General features: G+C 35.6%; 1 protein-coding gene across 1 annotated transcript in view; it reads left to right on the top strand.

Moving 5' to 3' along the window:
- Positions 1 to 472: 472 nt before the first annotated feature.
- LOC110452161 (F-box only protein 9-like) overlaps positions 473 to 20,835 on the top strand; it is a 29,004-nt gene continuing 8,641 nt past the window's right edge. The window contains exons 1-8 of the mRNA XM_021500525.1: positions 473 to 614; positions 10,103 to 10,285; positions 10,981 to 11,038; positions 13,037 to 13,123; positions 16,617 to 16,647; positions 17,826 to 17,928; positions 19,367 to 19,468; positions 20,064 to 20,125. Of these exons, the coding sequence (XP_021356200.1) occupies positions 612 to 614; positions 10,103 to 10,285; positions 10,981 to 11,038; positions 13,037 to 13,123; positions 16,617 to 16,647; positions 17,826 to 17,928; positions 19,367 to 19,468; positions 20,064 to 20,125 (629 nt within the window). The 5' untranslated portion in view covers positions 473 to 611. The remainder of the gene's footprint in view (positions 615 to 10,102; positions 10,286 to 10,980; positions 11,039 to 13,036; positions 13,124 to 16,616; positions 16,648 to 17,825; positions 17,929 to 19,366; positions 19,469 to 20,063; positions 20,126 to 20,835) is intronic.

The raw sequence follows: 20,835 nt of genomic DNA, 5'->3' as shown, positions 1-20,835 counted from the left end.
GTATGGGGTAGTATTGGGTCATAGTCACGGCAATTCGGTGATGTTTTCGGCACCAAATCGCATATTTCCCGATAAAATATGACAGATGGAAGTAAATAACGTCTACAAAGGTGATATTTCACAGTAATAAAGAAGTATTTGGTTCATAACTGGGTCGTATGGGGTAGTATTGGGTGGTATTGGGTAGTATTGGGTAATTAGACGCGCCGCTTCGGAACACTCGAGTTTCTTTCGGAAAAGTTTATAACTCGGGATTATTCTAGCCATTTTAGTATATATATTAATGTGTGCTTCCTACAACCAATCTTTTAAAATTTATGCGTAAATATAATAATTAATATTTAAATATATCAATTAAACTTATTGATAATATTTTATATTGGTGTAAGTTATACTTCCTGTTCAAAAATACGAAACTATACGTGCGCAAAGCTAGTTTTACACAGCTCCCGTTTATCGGACTCCAAACATCCGATAGGTTCCGAATAATATTGTTGATTTTCTGAGTAGGCAAAATGGCAGCGGTGAAGAGAGCAAGGATGTTTAAAATTTGGGTTATCTGCTATTCTTTCCGAGATCTATTTGCCTGAGGAACTGAACATACAGTCACAATGGTAATTGATCTTTCCGAGAGTGCATAGTTAATGAAATGGCATTATGCAGTTTTCATATAAATTTACGAAATATTGCATGCACACCGTATGTAAACTGTAATCTTATAAGGGTCAAGGTTCCAATGCAAATTGTTTACCTACGAACATAAAATTGTCTTGTCATTAAGTCTGCTCTGATACGTGTGTCTCTGTAATGATTCTGTTTTAAAGCTTCAGTTACTCTCGCAAGTGCAAACGTATCTAATGGGTTTGCCTGTTACTTCAAGAACATGCACGTTGGAGTTGTATTTTGGTTTACAGGGTGATATGATCAGTACTTCCTCTCACGTACAACACTGATAAGACAGGTCTAGTGTAAGACATATGCATCAGAATTAATATCATTTTTGTGCACGATTGTACCTATTTCCATTATTTATTAGATTATGGTAAAAAGAACGATTAACTTTTTTTCCTTATATATAAAAGAACTTTGTCTTTTCTTTCACGTTTTTCCGCATTCGGTAATAAATTTTGTACTGCTCAGGTACTTATAACATTAATGTAGTCTCATAGTACGTACATCCCAACACATGCATCAAATGCTGGATAAGGCATACCTTTCATGGTCCATTGACTTTGTCAGCATCTCCATCCACATTAAGTTTTTGCGTTTAAGTTAGTTTCTCTGAAAATATAAGTGCTAGATCAACCAAACATTTACCATACATGCATCTTAGGTAGTACATCTCAACCCATGCATCAAATGCTAGATGCAGCATACTTTTCATGGTCCATTGACTTTGTCAGCATCTCCATCTTAATTGACCAGATAAGCTCTGCTAATTAATACCCTTTCATATTTAGAAATATGTGACCAGTTAATTAGAATAAAGTCTCATCTCCTTTGCAAAAGATTATGTAAAACTTCTTTTAAAAAACAACCTTATAAAAGGACATCAATTTGCATTCACATAATTGATAATTATCTATGGTTTGTACACCGAAGAACACTGTAATATATATATATATTGGATAGCGCCCTATATAATGTGCAAAATTACTCTTAAGGCACTTTATGATTACAGGACATGAATAATATAGTACTGTATAATTAAAAATGTATAGCTCTTAGTTAAAGGGGCTGGTCAGGGAAAAAATGTGTCATATTTGCTAAAATGGCATACACATGTTTAAAATACCTTATTAAATATTAAAGAAATCCTAATGCAAATCGTCACCTGACAGTCTAAAACTCTCAATTGACCCAGATCAGTGATTTGACCCAGATCAGTGATGTAATTTGACTGCACGCTCGTCATCAACAAGGCCAAATGTAAACATTGCGGCGAAAGAAAAAGATGCATGCAAAAGTCATGACAGGCACGAGGTATCAATACCGTTATATATAACAACAACATATAGGTAGGAATACTACACTTGCATCATGCTTCATACATGACCTTTGAAAACAATTATTTACATTAGTACTGCTGTCTTGTCCACTAGTTGAGTCCGACATGGCACATGACTGCATGCTATATTTGTTGTTATCTTCACTGCCTCACTTTCGAAACAACCACGTGGGGCTTCCCGAGATTTCAGTGGTCAAAACTAGACATTGCAAGCAGAACTTGACCATCATATTGCCGTGGTATTACTTTTGGAAGGCCAGAGAACGCATTTAGACCCATTTATTTTTGTAATTTTTTTCCTCGACCAGCCCGTTTAATGCCTAGCTCTTAGTCAATGATTCCTGAGGCCACAGTGCTTATAATCTGTGATAAATCAACATGCACGTGCATGTTGCTGAGTGACAATCAAAGAAAATCAATCTGACATATATCTTCATATTTCCTTTTAGTCTCAGACTTAGATGACTAGTGTTTCTCAGACTTAGAGGACTTGTGTTACTAAGACTTAGAGGACTAGTGTTACTCAGACTTAGAGGTCTAGTGTTACTCAGACTTAGAGGACTAGTGTCACTCAGACTTAAAGGACTAGTGTTACTCAGACTTATAGGACTAGTGTTACTAAGACTTGGAGGACTAGTGTTTCTCAGACTTAGAGGACTTGCGTTACTAAGACTTAGAGGACTAGTGTTGCTCAGACTTAGAGGACTAGTGTTACTATGACTTAGAGGACTAGTGTTTCTAAGACTTATAGGATTAGTGGTACTCAGACTTAGAGGACTAGTGTTACTATGACTTAGAGGACTAGTGTTTCTAAGACTTAGAGGATTAGTGTTACTCAGACTTAGAGGGCTAGTGTTACTCAGACTTAGAGGACTAGTTTTACTCAGACTTAGAGGACTAGTGTTACTATGACTTAGAGGACTAGTGTTTCTAAGACTTAGAGGATTAGTGTTACTCAGACTTAGAGGACTAGTTTTACTCAGACTTAGAGGACTAGTGTTAGAGGACTAGTGTTACTCAGACTTATAGGACTAGTGTTACTTAGACTTAGAGGACTAGTGTTACTCAGACTTATAGGACTAGTGTTACTAAGACTTAGAGGATTAGTGTTTCTCAGACTTAGAGGACTAGTGTTTCTCACTCAGACTTAGATGACTAGTGTTTCTCAGACTTAGAGGACTTGTGTTACTAAGACTTAGAGGACTAGTGTTGCTCAGACTTAGAGGACTAGTGTTACTATGACTTAGAGGACTAGTGTTTCTAAGACTTAGAGGATTAGTGTTACTCAGACTTAGAGGACTAGTTTTACTCAGACTTAGAGGACTAGTGTTACAAAGACTTAAAGGACTAGTGTTTCTTAGACTTAGAGGACTAGTGTTACTCAGACTTAAAGTACTAGTGTTACTCAGACTTAAAGGACTAGTGTTTCTCAGACTTATAGGACTAGTGTTTCTCAGACTTAGAGGACTTGCGTTACTAAGACTTAGAGGACTAGTGTTTCTCAGACTTAGATGACTAGTGTTACTCAGACTTATAGGACTAGTGTTACAGACTTAGAGGACTAGTGTTACTCAGACTTATAGGACTAGTGTTACAGACTTAGAGGACTAGTGTTACTCAGCCTTAGAGGACTAGTGTTACTAAGACTTAGAGGGCTAGTGTTACTCAGACTTAGAGGATTAGTGTTACTAAGACTTGTATGACTAGTGTTTCTCAGACTTAGAGGACTTGCGTTACTAAGACTTAGAGGACTAGTGTTGCTCAGACTTAGAGGACTAGTGTTACTAAGCCTTAGAGGACTAGTGTTTCTCAGACTTATAGGACTAGTGTTGCTCAGACTTAGAGGACTAGTGTTACTAAGCCTTAGAGGACTAGTGTTTCTACGAATTATAGGATTAGCGGTACTCAGACTTAGAGGACTAGTGTTACTCAGACTTAAAGGACTAGTGTTTCTCAGACTTATAGGACTAGTGTTTCTCAGACTTAGAGGACTTGCGTTACTAAGACTTAGAGGACTAGTGTTACTAAGACTTAAAGGACTAGTGTTTCTCAGACTTATAGGACTTGTGTTACTCAGACTAAGTGGCCTAGTGTTACTCAGACTTAGATGACTAGTGTTACTCAGACTTATAGGACTAGTGTTACAGACTTAGAGGACTAGTGTTACTCAGCCTTAGAGGACTAGTGTTACTAAGACTTAAAGGACTAGTGTTTCTCAGACTTATAGGACTTGTGTTACTCAGACTTAGAGGACTAGTGTTACTCAGACTTAGATGACTAGTGTTACTCAGACTTATAGGACTAGTGTTACTCAGACTTAGAGGACTAGTGTTTCTCAGACTTGAATGAATTAGTCTTACTCAGACTTAGAGGACACTGGTGTTTTTCAGTTGGTCAATTAAAAATGTCATTAGGGCTGTTCAAATGGAAGTTATAGTGAAAAGTCTGATACTGAACATATAGGTTTCTTGTTTTGATTGTGTATAACAGTGTTGCTTTGAACCTGGTAGTAAAATTATGTATGCATGTATATGTATACACACCCCACGTACACATGCATTATCTGTGCATATATTATTCTTATTGAACATTTTCATTACATACTTTGGAAAAAGATCTATTAGAAATTCATAAACTAGACATGTTCTCATCAACTTAGTCTTGTTGTGTAAGGTAAATCCAAGTTAATTTTACATAATGATACTTCACCAGTAGAAGTTTGTACTTTCCATCATATCCACTTCTGTATATAATCTTATGTCCTGTTCATGCAGTATTATGGTTGACATGAAGTAACGTGCCATTGTCAGTTCTGATATTAAAGTATTTAGGCCCAAAAAAATGCTGCTTGTTTCCGCTATCATCCTAAGAAAAAATAGGGTAGGTATACGTAGCTATAGAGTCATGTACATGTAGGCAATTGTTGTTTTTATTTTGGAGAATATTTTTATTTTGCTTATATAGAGCAGGATTATGACTTGAGCAGTGCATACATATATCACTGAATGCCAATAATAACTTTCAGGTTGGCACAACAATCTAGGTAAAGGTAGGGTTTGCGGAAAAACAATATTTTTTAAATTTGGTCTGAATTAATATAAAAATTAGAGGTTCGGTTTTGCTCCATGTACTCTTGGCTTACATGTAATTATATAGTTTATAGAGCAAATACATATATGCTAAGTGAGAAGCATAAATAAGCCTGGACTTTAAATTTTGTTTAAATTTCTGTTTACAGTGTATATTATATATTTTGTATTGTGCTTCAGACAGTACATAGTCTATCTTTAGCTAATAGTCCTGTGATGTGACTTTAGATCAAACAAATTGTTTAATATTGCATGTTAAATTGACTTTGATCTTTAAACAGACACCTCAAATTCTAATTTGTCAGAATTTGGTTTTATACTGCTTTAATTGGTCTGTAATCATTAGTGTGGTACATATTTCTTTAACTCAATTTGAATCTAATTGCCTGGAATTTATTAAGTTCCAGGCAATTACATTCAAATTGCATTGTGCTTGAACTGTGTTTGTATTAATAATTTCACACGAAACTGCAATCTCTAAAACTATTCTAGATTTAAAAAAGAAGTGACAAATGTTGTCCAACTTTAAGGTAATTTTATAGAGGGTGCCAACAACTCTATACTTAAAGTTGTGCACTATTGCCAAATATTCGTTTTTAAGTCCTTTTCTAAAGAAATATTACATAAAAATCACAAAAAGAAATAGAAATAAAATAGAAAACAAAAAATGGAAGGTTTGCATTCGGGTCTGTTTAGGTCACCTGAGCTTTGCTCAAGTAACCTATTCTGATCTCTTTCCGTCCGTCTTCGTCTGTCGTGCGTTTTCCGGATTCCTACCCCAACCCCAGGGGCCAAGACGAGGCCCCCAAAGGGAAAATTAACCGATATTTTAAAATTCTTCTCCAGACTCAGAGGTACTACAGTCAATTTATCTGCATGGATGGAAAGATCATCAGTGGCTTTCTGTAAATTGTAAATTTTAGTAACCCTGGGTCATCTATTCACCCTTGGGGAGGGGGTAAAGTTAACCATAGTTTATATAGGGATATAGCACTTTTGGGTATCTATTGTCAATGTTCAGTAGGAAATTATTCTCACTTATTGAGAGTCATCCTTAGGAGAAGATGGTATCAAGTTGTAAAATTGGGATTCCTGCCCCAATTCCAGGGGCCAGGGCAAGGCCCCAACTCCAGGGGCCAGGGCATGCAAGGCCCCAAAGGGAAAATTAACTAATATTTCAAACATCTTCTCCAGACTCGGGTACGTACTAATACAGTCAATTTCACTGCATGGGTGGAAAGGTTACGGTGGCTTTATGTTAATTGTAAATTTCAGTACCCCTGGGCCAACCGTTCTCCCTTGGGGAGGGGGTAAATATAACTATAGTTTATATAGGGAAATAACACTTTTTGGTATACTAAAATTGTCAATTTCCAGCAGGAAATTATTTAAACTTATAATTAGTTGGAATGATTATGATGCCAAGTGGCAATTAGATGGTATGAGAAAATAAAATCCTGCCCCATCCCCAGGGGCTCGAGGGGTTGAGCCCAAATGGGGAAGATGGTTAAAAGATCAAAAGTCTTCAACAGACTCAGATGTGTTACAAACAAATACTCTTTATGGATAGAAAGATCCTTATGTGCATTATCGGTATGAAAAAATAAGATCTGTTCTTACTCCAGGGGCTGGAGGGGTGGGGCCAAAAAGGGGAAAATGGCTGATATTTGAAAAACCTCTGCACTCAGATGGTACAAGATTCAAATTTCTTTTTTGGATGGAAATGCCCTTAGGTGCATTTTATAAACTATTAGTTATATTACCCTTTAGAAACTAAGATCCTGACCTTTCAAAGGGGTTGGCCAAAGAGGAAAATTGGCTAAATAACAATAGATATTATATTTCTCAATAGCAAAATAATCTGTTTGAATAGTTTTTAAAGTTCTTATCCTTTGGTGACATGACAAGTATTGTATTTCACTTTGTTTACATGTTGATTTCCACATCAAATCTCAATAATGAAATTGAGCTATAGCTACTACTACCTGTAATATAACTCGGGTGACCGCTAAGGCCCTTGGGCCTCTTGTTTTATTTAGACATATTTTTTGCAATTTTTTTTTTGCAAAACAAATTGAACAGAAGTTTTACCAAGCTCTGTAAGTCCTCTACGACGAACCAACATGGGATTATAATATATATCACGCCATTTACAAATTACATTAGGAAGGGCCGAACAGCACATTAATAACTTGATAGGGAGATTTACTCTAAGCAAGAAAACTCCTTTTGGCTGCTCCATCTTACATATGAAAGGGAGACTACAAATAAATAAAAACTCAGAGCGGAACTCTTCTTTATGGTTGTAATTGTAGCAGCAATATATTTTGATAGGGTTTTTAAGCAGCGTTAGCTGTTTCATGGGCCCTCATGATCAGCCCAGACTGTAGGGTTTGGCTTAAAACAGCTGTATAACCATGTGTTTGTAAAATAGCAAACACACTCATATTCGTAGTTTTTGCTTGACGCGTGCACATAACCCTGAACCACAGTTATGGAAGCTGGAACACATGTTATAATTAACCCTCAATATATATTGTCCCTCGTTTCATTTGCCACCTCGTTTATATAGTAACCGCCAACCAATTGCAATGTCTCTTTTCTTGTTTTCTAAGAATATCTTTTATTGTATATTTCCCTTAATTATTGCTAAACCCCTTTGTAATGCCAAGATTTTTCTGGATATGATAGGTCACTCTTTATGAACAGATCAATGTATTGACCTCATCCACGAGTGATAGTTTCTGAATGAAACACTGTCCAAAACCACTTAAAGGGTTAGTTGCATTTATTTGAAATGTATAGAAATATACCACAACTTGTGCGACAATCTTGAAAAAAAGCAACCCACCTGTTTAGTCTTCTGTGATATTTCTAAGGCATTCGATCGAGTGTGGCACAGGGGGCTGGGGGTGAAAATAGCTAGCTATGGAATATCGGGTAAGTTATTGGAATGGTTAATTGATTATATTACAAATAGATCTCAACAAGTATTTTTTGGAAACAGTAAATCCTCTGTTAAGACAACTAATGCAGGAGTACCTCAGGGTTCAGTCTTAGGTCCGTTGTTGTTCATACTTTATATTAATGATATAACAGATCATTTAGAAAGCTTATCAAAACTTTTTGCAGATGATACTTCTCTATTATGTTCAGATAAATCCCCACAAATATTAGAACAAAAAATTAATAACGATCTAAGAAATATTCAATTGTGGGCTGATAAATGGTTAGTTAGTTTTAATCCTGCAAAAACAGAGGCTTTACTTATTTCTAATATAGAACTAGATCACCTGATTGAAATAGATTTTAATAATATCAGTATAGACTTTGTTGATAACCATAAACATCTGGGAGTATTCATCGATGCTAACTGTAAGTGGAGCTATCATATTGACAATATTTGTAAAAAAGTAGTCAAGCAGTTAGGTGTTCTCCGTAAATTGAAATATAATCTAAACCGCCGTACATTAAATAAGATATATAGATCGTTTATACTTCCTATTCTAGAATATTGCTGTGAAGTTTGGGATGGTTGTACTCTTACTGATACAGACAAGTTAGAAAAGTTACAATTAGAGGCAGGACGTATTGTCACCGGTTTACCTTCCTATGCTAGTAGACAATCTATATATACTGAAACGGGATGGGAATCCCTAGCCCACCGGAGGTCCCGTCGGAAACTGCAATTATTTTATAAAATTCATCATAATATTACTCCTAACTATCTAAACACTCTACTACCTCCTCTTGTCGAAAATGCTCGATATAATCTTAGAAACGCCGAAAACTACAACCTGCCTAACAACAGACTAGAGTTATCTAACATGTCTTACTTTCCTTCTACTATTAGACTCTGGAATCAGTTAACTTTAAGTATTAGGCATAGCTCATCTTTTTCATCGTTTAAAAATGCCATTAGAGACAAACATTTGCCCCATGTACCCAATTACTTTTTCTACGGTGATAGAAAAAATAACATCCTACATACAAAACTAAGAAACCGTTCTAGCACTTTGAAAAACGATCTATTCCGAGTTAACCTGGTTGATGACCAACGTTGTATGTGTGGTTACCCTATTGAAGACACCTTTCATTTCTTTTTTAACTGTGATAATTATGTTGAACAGAGAATTAAACTTTATCGTGAACTGAATGCATACATCCCCCTTACATTGAATCTACTTCTTTTTGGAGATATAACAATTTCGGAACAAGAAAACAAAATTATCTTCATGAATACTCAGCAATATATACAAGACTCGAACAGATTTTAACACCCTTCACCCCTCAAAATCGACATCTTTATTAATACATGTATCTTATTAATACTAATAGATTGACAACACGAGTTGCAACATACAAATATACGTATATATATATATATACATAATGAAGTCGTGTGTTTGGTCTTTCTCTGTGCGGACGGACTAGTTGAAACGGAAATACCAGCAAGAACGGAGTGAACAGGAGGAAGTTATAATAGCACGGGATGTGATGAACATTGATCAGAAGAAAGTTGTGAACAGCGAATAGTATAACTAGTCCGTTCGCATGGAGAAGGAACAACCACGTGGTCTGATATATATTTTCTTAAATTTACAGTCTTGTTGCAGTACTTATCTAGTACTCTTAAAAATCTGATCCTCTAACCCCTTCTTCCCTTTCTCTCTCCTCCCCTCTCACCATCCCCCTATCTCTCTCTCTTCCTTTATCTACATGTGCATGTTTATATTTGTGCGCATGTGTGTGGTTCGGTGCGTGAATGTGTGGGTGTATGTATGTCACTGATTAATTAATTTATAATACATAGCTTATTTACGTAGTTCTGCCGTCATGACATTTTGTTAAAAAAATATTATTGTACAGGGAAAGGGCTTGATATAAGTTGTAAAACTTGTGCCCAATTCCATTGCTATGTAAAAAAGGCAATAAAATATGTTTAAAACAAAAAACAAAACAATTTGAAATGCATGTGTCATCATATTTCATTTTGATGTTACAGGATGGTGACCTGCTACAACTCCCTATTGTTGACGATGATGCCGGCGTACCAGAGGAACCACCGGACATCGAGAACCAACTGGACAACTTCCGTGAGAGCTGGCAGAATGAGATTTTAGAGCAAGCTAAGGATATGAAGCTGAAGGACAGTGACTCTAATATCAACCCTGATATTGAAGAACATGTAGGTGTATTTAGTAAACCCATGTGGGGTTATATTGGTAAAGGGGTGGGGGGGGGGGGGGGTGTATCTATGTAGCATTAATGGTGAGGAATGTTTACCCATAAAGTTTTGATGGTAATTAAAGGGTGTTTATCAGCTGTGAAGTGTCAACATTAAAGGTGCATGTTATTATGAAGGGTTATTGGTAAGGGGCGTGTTCTTATGAAGAGTTAACGGTAAGGGGCATGTTATTATGAAGGGTTAATAGTAAGGGGCGTGTACCCATAAAGGGTAAATGGTAAGGGGCGTGTTCTGGTAAAGGGTTAATGGTAATGGAAGTTTGAGGAAGCTGTCATCAAAACATTTGAATTGTTACTTTGATAGCAATTAAAATAAAATGGGATACTTTGTTTTTTTCTCAGGTCTTTTACGGGCCGATATTAGGCCTCATTCCTAATTGAAACTATTTCATATTAATGCCTAATTCCCAAAATTTGCAGTTTACTCCAGAAAGTTTGGTAAATTTTCTTTCCAAAATGAGACAAAAAAGAACCATCCCAAATTAACCAAAGAAAAGCCTGTTGAAATATATCTTCCTTGTATGCCTGATCAATTTTCTTGATTGTCTCCCTTACAATTGTTTTGTTTGTTATTGTTTCAGTTTATTTATATATTGATTGTCTCCCTTGTATTATATTCTTTATGATCTGTTGTAGGCCAAGGTGCTGTTTCTACAGGGAATGCAAGCTGAGCAGTGTGGATCACTGTATGAAGGTATAAACAATCTAAACAATTAGGGTACATCTGTAGACATGCAGTCAACATATATGGCATTATATCTTAAAATATACATTGTAATTAAGAGTACAGACTTTTCAAAATTTTAGCATTTACCCAATAATCTGACTAAGTTGTAAGCAGCATTTATTGATAAACAAATCAAAAAGAAAAACATAATCTTGCTTTTTTACTGTAGGGCTCTGTAATGATATAAAGCAGGGTAATGTTGTTTGACTCACATTTGACATTAATGAATTTGTGTCAATTGATTTAGTACAAGGTTTTACACAGGTCTGCAATATATAAAACATTTCTTTAAATTGTAGTCTGCATTTTGATTATTATCATTTCTATTAAATGTTACTTGTGTGATGAATTCTTTAAGTTTTCATACTCCTTCTTATTTATTGAAACATCACTGACTCCAATCATTGAAAATAATAAATGTTGTTTGTGATCTTAAATGAACAGGAATTTCATATGTATTGGTTTCTTACAGTTAAAAGGTTCACAACATTTTGATAGTCACCGGCATTCCCTGGCCATATCCTTCACATGATCATATTTTAATATTTTTATTCATGCCCTGCAGAAAATTTTCGTTGCAGTTTAATTTTTCACCTTTTTGAATTAATAACTACAGCGAATATTAGTAAACAACATCATATGCATAGTTATTACATGTTAAGGATGAAATAAAAACTGGGTGAATATGAATTTTACCGGCGAAGGGCAAAGTTTGACAGGGCGAAAATTTCCTGGTACATGTAAAAAGTATTTTACTGTGATAGTGGTGGGGCAATTCCATCCCGATTCTCTATCATTCCTCTAGTGATCACTTTTGACCAAACTTGATACAAATGACAAGGATAAGAATAACTGCAATGCATTTGGATACCAGGCATTCCATAGTCAAGGTCATGTTACTATTTATAGAAACTTGTCAACCTATTTAGTAACTGTTCGAGCAGCTTAATTTGCAAACAAATTTTGATCAAATTTAATACTAATTGAGGTCAGTTATATATATAGGATAATACATTGAATGACTAAGTATTTCACAAGCAAAAGGTCAAGGTCACTCTATAGCTCAACTGGTCCGGCGTCCAGTGTCCAGCGTCAATATTTAACTTTAAACAACTTCGTCTTAATAACCAAAAGGCCTAGGGTGATGATATTTGGCCAGAAGCAAACTGGGATAATGGGCTACCAAATTTGTTTAAATAAATTACCTTCACTCATTTTAAAGGTCACAGGGGTCAAATATGTTAAAAACTTTAAACAATTTCTTCTAAATAACCAAAATGCCCAGGGAGATTATGTTTGACCCGTTGAATGATGGGGATGAAGGGCTACCAAGTTTGTTCAAATGAATTCGCCCATATTCAAGGTCACAGGGGTCAAATATGTTAAAATCTTTAACGACTTCTGATGAATAACTATTAGGCCTAGTATGTTGATATAAGGTCAGTATCATGCTGGGATCAAGGGGTACCAAGTTTGTTCAAATTAATGACCTTGACTGCTATTCAAGGTCACAGGGGTCAAATTTGTATAAACATTTAAATGACCTAATTTCAATAAACAAAAGGATAGGGTGGTGATATTTTGCAAGTTGCATCCTGAGATTATTGTTCAACATAGTGAGCTTGTGTGACTTTCAAGGTCACAGGGTGAAATGTTTTAAAAACTTTTAACATGTTCTTTTAAATGACTTTTAATCATGAAAACTGATATTTTGCCTGTAGCTTTATTTTAGATCACTTTTAAGGTTTAAGTATAAGATTTATACCAAGTGAGCGATGCAGGCCCATTGGGCCTCTTGTTTCTATATATTGTAATTTGTCGATAAATGACACTCGTTTGCATTGAGTCTTACAGACATTTTCTATTTGTTTTTTTGAGATCTCAGGTTCTTTGCTATGCTATTAAAGTTTTTGACCTTTTAATGCATGACAGTATGTTTACATTGTGTATTTATTTTTTTCACAGCCATATCCTTCTACAGACGGGCGATGCATCTGGTACCTGATATAGAAATGAGGATTGATTACACCTGTCTTATCCGGCCTCAACGAGGTAAGCACAGTCTCCACTTACTCAATTCATATTGTAACTGCTAGTGGTAAAGAGAAAGAGTCAAATAGGTAAAATAAAAATGGGGCCTTTTATTTGACCCTTGGCCTGTGCTCATGTGACCCTGGCTGTTGTGCAGACGCTTAATCCCAAACAAACACATTGACCCTTGACATTTAGCAATTTCAGAAGTCACAAATAAGATTTTTACATGGAAAGTGTTGATAGATTAGAGGGATAGAAATATAATAGTCTCAGACTGGAGGAGTAGAAATCTAATAGTCCCCGACTAGCTAGAAGGATAGAAATCTAGTAATCCTGGACTAGAGGGATAGAAATGTTATAGTCTGGTACTAGAGAGATAGAAATCTGATAGTCTCGGACTAGAGAGATAGAAATCTAATAGTCTTGGACTAGCTAGAGGGATAGAAATCTAATAGTCTCGTACCAGAGGGATAGAAATCTAATAGTTCCGGACTAGAGGGTTAGAAATGTAATAGTCCCAGACTAGAGGGATAGAAATCTAATAGTCTTGTACTAGAGGGATAGAAATCTAATAGTCTCGGACTAGAGGGTTAGAAATCTAATAGTCCCGGACTATAGAGAGATAGAAATCTAATAGTCCCGGACTAGAGGGATAGAAATCTAATAGTCTCAGACTAGAGGGATAGAAATCTAATAGTCTTGTACTAGAGGGTTAGAAATCTAATAGTCCCGGACTAGAGGGTTAGAAATCTAATAGTCTCGGACTAGACGGATAGAAATCTAATAGTCTCAGACTAGAGGGATAGAAATCTAATAGTCTTGTACTAGAGGGTTAGAAATCTAATAGTCCCGGACTAGAGGGATAGAAATCTAATAGTCTCAGACTAGAGGGTTAGATATCTAATAGTCTTGTACTAGAGGGATAGAAATCTAATGGTCCCGGACTAAAGGGATAGAAATCTAATAGTCTCGGACTAGAGGGTTAGAAATATAATAGTCTCAGACTAGAGGGATAGAAATATAATAATCTCGGACTAGAGGGATAGAAATCTAATAGTCTTGTACTAGAGGGTTAGAAATCTAATAGTCTCGGACTAGACGGATAGAAATCTAATAGTCTCAGACTAGAGGGATAGAAATCTAATAGTCTTGTACTAGAGGGTTAGAAATATGATAGTCTCGGACTAGAGGGATAGAAATCTTATAGTCTCGGACTAGAGGGATAGCAATCTAATAGTCTCGTACTAGAGGGATAGAAATCTAATAGTCTTGTACTAGAGGGATAGAAATCTAATAGTCTCGTACTAGAGGGATAGAAATGTTATAGTCTGGTACTAGAGGGATAGAAATCTAAAAGTCTTGTACTAGAGGGATAGAAATCTAATAGTCTCGGACTAGAGGGTTGGAAATCTGATAGTCTTGTACTAGAGGGTTAGAAATATGATAGTCTCGGACTAGAGGGATAGAAATCTTATAGTCTTGTACTAGAGGGATAGAAATCTAATAGTCTTGGACTAGAGGGTTCGAAATATAATAGTCTTGGACTAGAGGGTTAGAAATCTAATAGTCTCGGTCTAGAGGGATAGAAATCTAATAGTCTTGTACTAGAGGGTTCGAAATATGATAGTCTCGGACTAGAGGGATAGAAATCTTATAGTCTCGGACTAAAGGGATAGCAATCTAATAGTCTCGTACTAGAGGGATAGAAATCTAATAGTCTTGTACTAGAGGGATAGAAATCTAATAGTCCCGGACTAGAGGGATAGAAATCTAATAGTCCCGGACTAGAGGGATATAAATCTAATAGTCTTGGACTAGAGGTTTAGAAATCTAATAGTCTCGGACTAGAGGGATAGATAGTCTCAGACTAGAGGGATAGAAATCTAATAGTCTCAGACTAGAGGGATAGAAATCTAATAGTCTCATACTAGAGGGTTAGAAATCTAATAGTCTTGTACTAGAGGGATAGAAATCTAATAGTCCCGGACTAGAGGGATATAAATCTAATAGTCTTGGACTAGAGGTTTAGAAATCTAATAGTCTCGGACTAGAGGGATAGATAGTCTCAGACTAGAGGGATAGAAATCTAATAGTCTTGTACTAGAGGGTTAGAAATCTAATAGTCTCGGACTAGACGGATAGAAATCTGATAGTCTCAGACTAGAGGGATAGAAATCTAATAGTCTTGTACTAGAGGGTTAGAAATCTAATAGTCTCGGACTAGAGGGATTAGTCTCGGACTAGAGGGATGGAAATCTAATAGTCTCGGACTAGAGGGATAGAAATCTTATAGTCTCGGACTAAAGGGATAGCAATCTAATAGTCTCGTACTAGAGGGATAGAAATGTTATAGTCTGGTACTAGAGGGATAGAAATCTAAAAGTCTTGTACTAGAGGGATAGAAATCTAATAGTCCCGGACTAGAGGGATAGAAATCTAATAGTCTTGTACTAGAGGGTTCAAAACATAATAGTCTTGGACTAGAGGGTTAGAAATCTAATAGTCTCGGTCTAGAGGGATAGAAATCTAATAGTCTTGTACTAGAGGTTTCAAAATATAATAGTCTTGGACTAGAGGGTTAGAAATCTAATAGTCTCGGTCTAGAGGGATAGAAATCTAATAGTCTTGTACTAGAGGGTTCAAAACATAATAGTCTTGGACTAGAGGGTTAGAAATCTAATAGTCTCGGTCTAGAGGGATAGAAATCTAATAGTCTTGTACTAGAGGGTTCAAAACATAATAGTCTTGGACTAGAGGGTTAGAAATCTAATAGTCTCGGTCTAGAGGGATAGAAATCTAATAGTCTTGTACTAGAGGTTTCAAAATATAATAGTCTTGGACTAGAGGGTTAGAAATCTAATAGTCTCGGTCTAGAGGGATAGAAATCTAATAGTCTTGTACTAGAGGGTTCAAAACATAATAGTCTTGGACTAGAGGGTTAGAAATCTAATAGTCTCGGTCTAGAGGGATAGAAATCTAATAGTCTTGTACTAGAGGGTTCAAAACATAATAGTCTTGGACTAGAGGGTTAGAAATCTAATAGTATCGGACTAGAGGGATTATTCTCGGACTAGAGGGATAGAAATCTAATAGTCTCGGACTAGAGGGTTAGAAATCTGATAGTCTTGTACTAGAGGGTTAGAAATATGATAGTCTCGTACTAGAGGGATAGAAATATAATAGTCTCGTACTAGAGGAATAGTGGTAGTGTCAAACCCGGAGATTCACATTATTAAATGGAAAAGTTTTTATATTTTCTGTTTATTGAGACTCAAATTTGTTGTCTATAATATCTTGTCAAACCTTATAACCTGTGATTAGTGGAGTGCTGAATATGATCAATTTAAGTGAATACATTGAGTTATTAGGAGAGAATGTCAATAAATGAAGATTTTAATGGCAATTTAAGAATGTTGCATATTTTAATGGAATGGGAATCGATTATGATACAATGCTAAATCACTTAATCTTGTAAATCACTTAATTTTACAATTATTTCTCTGTTTCACAGTTCGACAAGAAAGTGAGAGCTCTGTTAACAGGTAGGAAATGTGATGTTGATTACTGTTTTACAAAACATTATATCATAATACCAGGTACAAGGGTAACAGCTTTGAAGCATATAAAACCTAAATGATATCTCAAGTGATTTACATACAATATTATCATTTGTGAAATTTCAGAAAAAAATGTTCTTGAAGCATTAAAAGAATCTTCATAATATATTCCTTAGTAATGCCAAGCTGAGATTCAATATGAAGTGACCTACATTCAGCAGAGGTTTTCTAACTCATTTTTTTGCTGTAAATATACCGTATGGCAAATAGATATTGAAAGCAGTCTTCAGTTTGAAGTAACATGTCCAGAGTTGCAATTAAAAATGGATACATTTTTTAATTACAAAGAAGATAATCTAATTGGGAAAGTTTATTTAGCAATGAGAAATATTGTTTTAGTAAAGGAGGGAATTGACCAATGTATTGGGGTGGAATGGTTAAACATCTGACTACTTTTAGAGGGTTATTTAGAAAAGAATTCTCAATATCATTTTGATAGCTGAATTTACTGACTCAGCGTATTGTGTCTTATTGAGTTGTTTTTAGCAGTATAGATTTGAGACACTGGTCATTTTACACTCTTTGCTTGACAAAGGAAACAGATGTTTTCGTAAGCTCGCAGAATAAGTTTTTAAATCCTGCTTTTGTTCAAAACAAATTTCTCATATATGTATTCTTTGTTAACGGTATTGACCTCGATGATTATTTTTATTCGTTATTGACAGTATTGACCTTGATGATGACCTTGATACATGTCTGTTCCTCTGAAACAGTGTTGATCTTGGTGACCTTGCTGATGACCTTGATACATGTCTGTTCCTTTGAAACAGTGTTGGTCTTGGTGACCTTGATGATGACCTTGATACATGTCTGTTCCTTTGAAACAGTGTTGATCTTGGTGACCTTGATGATGACCTTGATACATGTCTGTTTCTTTGAAACAGCGTTGGTCTTGGTGACCTTGATGATGACCTTGATACATGTCTGTTCCTTTGAAACAGTGTTGATCTTGGTGTCCTTGATGATAACCCTGTTAAATTACTTGTAAACAATATTGACCTCGGTGATTACCTTCTTTCACGTATATTGATCTTCGTTAATATTGCTGATTTTGATGACCTTGAAGATAACCTTGTAACCGGTATATTGATATTTGGTAACAGTGTTGACTTTGAAGAAATTGAAGATGACCTGGCTAGCCATTTACAGAGGCTGAGAGTACAAGAGGATGACAACACAATCTGTGTTCCAGAGTACGAACAAAGGGTTAGTAACTCATCCCCTTATGGATATTTTGCCATCTATTGCCATTATTGCCAGCTAACAATTCTAATTTCTTGATTGTCTGGGCATGTTATGTTTCGAAAGGTTTTGGCATTAGTTTTAAAATAGCATTTGAACATCACAGACTGTTTTGATATAACAAGAGGTTGATACGGAAGTGAGGTAATACAACGATTGAAGGGAGATTTAGATAGGTTACAAGTTCACCATTCTGATGTCTGAATGGTCAAAATATCTTCAAGAATATCTTTAAGATATCATTGTATTAATTTGAACTTGGAAGCATAATATATTAACCTTTATAGATGCTCTATAAGAAGAAGAACTTTGAGGAAATTAGACATTCTGAGGAAATTAGACATTCTGAGGAAATAAGACATTCTGAGGAAATTAGACATTCTGAGGAAATTAGACATTCTTTACAAGATGCTATGTCAAGTATGATGTACTATTTGTACTATGTATCTATATTTCCCATTTGGAAGGTGGCATATATACAGAAGATACTGGATGGTTTCCCATTGAGTACCATATATATTTTTCATGAATGTGAATAGGGAATGGAAAAAAAACTCCTATATTTTCTGCTAGATGAGTGAAACTCTCTTTATACGATATTCAATAAAATTCCATGTAAAAATGTAACAAATAGGAAATTTAATGGTTTTCCCATTGAAATATAATAGAAAGAAGTTTCACTTATATGGCAGAATCTACAGGTTACACATGATCTTCTCTTACACCTCACATTCGTGAAAATAATCAGTATTCCTCAAAACTCAAGAAATATTTATGTATGGCACTCAATGGGAAACCATGAAATAGTTTGTATTAATTACATCTTTAAACCACCTACAAGAATAACACTGTTAGATCAAAACAGTTCAGGATTTGATAGTGGAATCGTTGGTGCCATATTCTAATGACATCACAATCGACAACATGGCTCAGCACATCAATCATTATGAGTGAGCCACATAATGCAATCCTAACTTTTTCTGCTTTTCTTGTTTAAGATTTGCTGAATACATAGATAAACAGCAGGAAATGTATACCAAACAACCACTTGTTTTACCATCACTTCACACAGAAAATCTGCAGCTTTGAATAAAAGTGAACAGAAATTGCCTCTTTGATTGGTCAATACAAAAAGCGATGTCTGTAGGAAAATATCACTTTTTGTATTGACCAATTAAAGAGGCACTTTCTGTTCACTCCATTCAAAGCTGCAGATTTTCTGTTCAAAAATCAAAAAGTGATATATATTTGCACTGACATCACTTTCCATATTTGTCATGGTGTATTCGTAAGAAATATTAGTTTTATCATGGTGATAGAATTTGCTATCCCATTTGCAAAATGAAATATCCAGGAAAAACATCCCTAAGATTAAATGTCATCAACTGATCTGCTATTTCAGACATCCCATATTTCCTGTCTGCCCATCGAGGTCCTGAACCTTGTTTTCAAGTGGATCATAAGCAACGACCTTGACATGAAATCTTTGGAGAATCTGTCAGAGGTAAGTTGTCATGGTAATTCTATATATGGTAAAAAAATGTAATCATTTTCTTGCTACTAATACAAAGCAATGAAGTACAGGCCTAGGTTACATGTAGAATATTAACCACGGTAGGTTCCCTACCTCCCCTGAGCAGTGTAACGTACATTTAAGGTGTTAAAACACTGGTGAAAAAACTGATGATTATGTCATAAATGAAGTCTTTGTGATATCAAAACTGCATTTTAATGATATCAGGTTTAGCAGTGATATCTATCAGCATTGGGGCTGATTTTTTTTATTCCTAAGTGATGAGATGGTTTCCCTAATATAGGAACAGTTCTGGAGAAGCATGTCCCTCAAATCCAGATGGTTTCATATTTATCCAACTCTCACTAATTACTATATAAATGTTCCACAACAAATGAGTACCAGCATAGTTAAAAGTCATCCTGCGAAAGATATGCGTCCTAAATTCAGGAATGCAACAAAAACTCACAATGTCCTTTCAAAAAGGGTGAAAATACTCTCCGTGCCCTTCAAGGAAGGGAGCCATGCTTCAGAAATTGTTCTGTCTTCCTTTTAGAACCACATACTAATTTCCTGTGTATTTCAGGTCTGCCGTGGCTTTTACCTGTGTGCCCGAGATGAAGAAATATGGCGACTTGTGTGTATCAGGTAGGTTTCAGGTATTGCAAAACTCACTGAAAGTTGATATTTTTATAACCCACTTTCATCATCGGGTGAGCTAATAAAATCACTCTCGATCTGGTCTGTCCATTGTCCATTCTTAAACAATTCTTGTAATCCTTCTTTCTCTAGAAGTACGTTACAGGTCTTCCTCACATTTCATGTGAAGGTTATACTTGGTTCATTGTTGTGCATGTCTAACTGAGAGGCCAATTTGAAAAAAAATCGACGCCAGACCAATATAAAAAAAAGTCGATAAAACGTCAGAATAATTTGGACTAGCTACCAAAATTGCAAGCTCCTGTCTTGAATTTTGACAGAATAATTTGGACTAGCTACCAAACTGCTGTCTTGATTTTGACAGAATAATTCGGACTAGCTACCAAGCTGCTGTCTTGATTTTGACAGAATAATTCGGACTAGCTATACCAAGCTGCTATCTTGAATTTGACAGAATAATTCGGACAAGCTACCAAGCTTCTGACTTGAATTTTGACTGTTAAAAAATTGTTATTGCTATTCGTCAAGAAGCTCTTGATGGTTTGATGATTTATTTATGTTTTCTCTTGGTCCTTACCCTGGTAGTGATAAAAGTCATTATTCATAAAAGTGCATGTTTCATTTTGAAACTGAATGGAAAAAACAAGACAGCCATGATCAGGCAGAATTTCTTCCTACACACCGTTTCACATGCGAAA

Source organism: Mizuhopecten yessoensis, unplaced genomic scaffold, assembly GCF_002113885.1.
Source record: "Mizuhopecten yessoensis strain PY_sf001 unplaced genomic scaffold, ASM211388v2 scaffold6443, whole genome shotgun sequence".
Lineage (NCBI taxonomy): Eukaryota > Metazoa > Mollusca > Bivalvia > Pectinida > Pectinidae > Mizuhopecten > Mizuhopecten yessoensis.
This window is presented reverse-complemented; position numbering and strand designations above follow the sequence as displayed.